At 50.4% G+C, this 1994-nt stretch overlaps 1 protein-coding gene across 1 annotated transcript; it reads right to left on the bottom strand.

The window, feature by feature from the left end:
- Positions 1-205: 205 nt before the first annotated feature.
- LOC131564902 (neuropeptide Y receptor type 2-like) lies at positions 206-1452 on the bottom strand. Its single transcript, XM_058815519.1, is given in 2 exon segments — positions 206-1398; positions 1401-1452. Coding segments are annotated over 2 exon segments (1245 nt in total).
- Positions 1453-1994: the final 542 nt, after the last annotated feature.

Below are 1994 nucleotides of genomic sequence, written 5' to 3'. Positions count from 1 at the left end.
GAACGCAGTGAAAGGAAAAATTAATTTATTTGCTCAGACAAAAATACACCAGATTTATTGTTTTGAGAGATACAGGGGGTATTTCGTATTTCTACATGGCTGCTGTGGCTATAGTTGGCAGCACAATGTTCTCTCAAAAAAAGGCTTTCACCCAAGAATGTCTCTGGGCCCAGCCAGCCTCAATCCTGGAGGTGATGTCCCATCCCTAAACCTCTGTGGGCAGTGCTCCATTGCCAGCAGTCTGTTTGATGCTCCCATTTAGGGTGTTGGCCCTGAAGATGTAAGACCTCCCCCTAACTGAGCCTTCAGTGTGGATGCTCTCGGGCTTGTTCTGGCAACGGAAGAACATAAGGAACCCATTCCTGTAGTTCTTGTTCATCCATCCATAGAGCAGGGGGTTGACAAACGTAGAGCACATGGCCCCAACGTGGAAGACAGTGTACAGGAGTTTGTACTCATGGAAGATAAGAACCAGATCAAGATCAATGGCAAGCTGGAATATGTGGAAGGGGAGCCAGCAGACTGCAAACACCACAACCACCATCACAAGCATTTTGGTTGTCTTCCTCCTCCGGCACTGGTTTTCATTCCTAGAAGTGGGACTGACATGGTTTTTCAGCTTGAACCAGATCCTGGTGTAGGCATAACAAATAATGGCAAGAGGAAGAACATACTGCAGGAGGAGCATGGACAGACTGTAGATGGTGGCATCTCTGTTGTTAGCAGAGGGCCATTTTTCTGAGCACACAGCCATTTTGAGGTTAATGGACGGGATTTCCTCGTACCGGTACTCCCTGAAGATGGCCAGGGGCCCTGCTAGGACAGCTGCTGCCAGCCACATGACAGCTATGATGGTGAAGCTGAGCCTCTTGGAAATCCTGCTGTCCAGGTGGAAAACAATGCAGCGGTACCTGTCCAGGGCAATGACAGTCAGGGTGAGAGTGGACACGTGGACACTCAGAGCTTGAGCATAAGGAACCAGGTGACAAAGCACAGCTCCAAACTTCCACTCGTCCAGCAGGGTGTACACCAGGGTGAAGGGCAGGCAGAGTGTGTCCACCATCAGGTCTGCCAGGGCCAGGTTAGCTATGAAGAAGTTGGTGACAGTCCTCATGGTCTTGTACTTCACTATGATGTAGATGACCAGGGAGTTGCCGATGAAGCCCAGCAGAATGATGAGGGAGTAGGCAGCAATCAGGATGACCTGGACCCCCAGGATCTTGGTGCTGTCCATCATGACACTGCGGGACCCAGAGAGAGCATGGGTGGGAGTGACAAAGTCCTTGGCAGGCCAGCCCTGTGACAGCTTCTCATCTAAGGCTGTCTTCTCCATGGTGAATGAGCTGTTGGCTCCCTCCAATGGGCCCATGCCTGGCCTGAGACTTTCCATAAGGAGGAGAAGGGGGTCTGGAACACAGACATAGCAGAAGTGAGAGCACAGGTTGCACTCATCTTTGATGAGATTTACTCACCTACAAAAATTCCCTAACACCTTAAGAATGAGGAAAGGAGAGAAACACAGCACTCTCAAAGTCAAGGTGTTCTCCACCTCCCTGTGACAATTTATTTATTTCCAGATTGCACACTAGGTTTTTTTCTGTTTCTTATTTCTCACCTCTCCAGGTGAAAATATCTGTCTCCCTTGCCTCTGCATGTCTCTGCCACTGCTCCTGCTAGTGATGCTGCCACTTAATCCCCCCAGTACTGTCTGCTCTCCCTCCCAGTAATGTGGGTAGCACAGCTAATGACATTTCATGAGCCTCTCTCTGTGATCAAATGTGTCTCACAGCCATTCCCTGGCCCTCATTATCAGGCTCTCAAGGCCCTGTGGAACAACTTGACAAACCAGTTTTCTTCTTCCTTCCCCTGCCAGTCTCAGGGTTCCCAGGCATCAGGCAATCCTGTCTGCCTTGCTGGCTTTGAAGGGCACAGGCACCCAGCCAGGCAGGTGTGTCCCCATCACAGGAGAGGGAAGTGTGACAGCACTCAGAGCA

This window comes from Ammospiza caudacuta, chromosome 16, assembly GCF_027887145.1.
Source record: "Ammospiza caudacuta isolate bAmmCau1 chromosome 16, bAmmCau1.pri, whole genome shotgun sequence".
NCBI classification, from domain to species: domain Eukaryota; kingdom Metazoa; phylum Chordata; class Aves; order Passeriformes; family Passerellidae; genus Ammospiza; species Ammospiza caudacuta.
The sequence above is the reverse complement of the archived record's forward strand: the minus strand, read 5'-3'. Positions and strand labels throughout refer to the sequence as shown.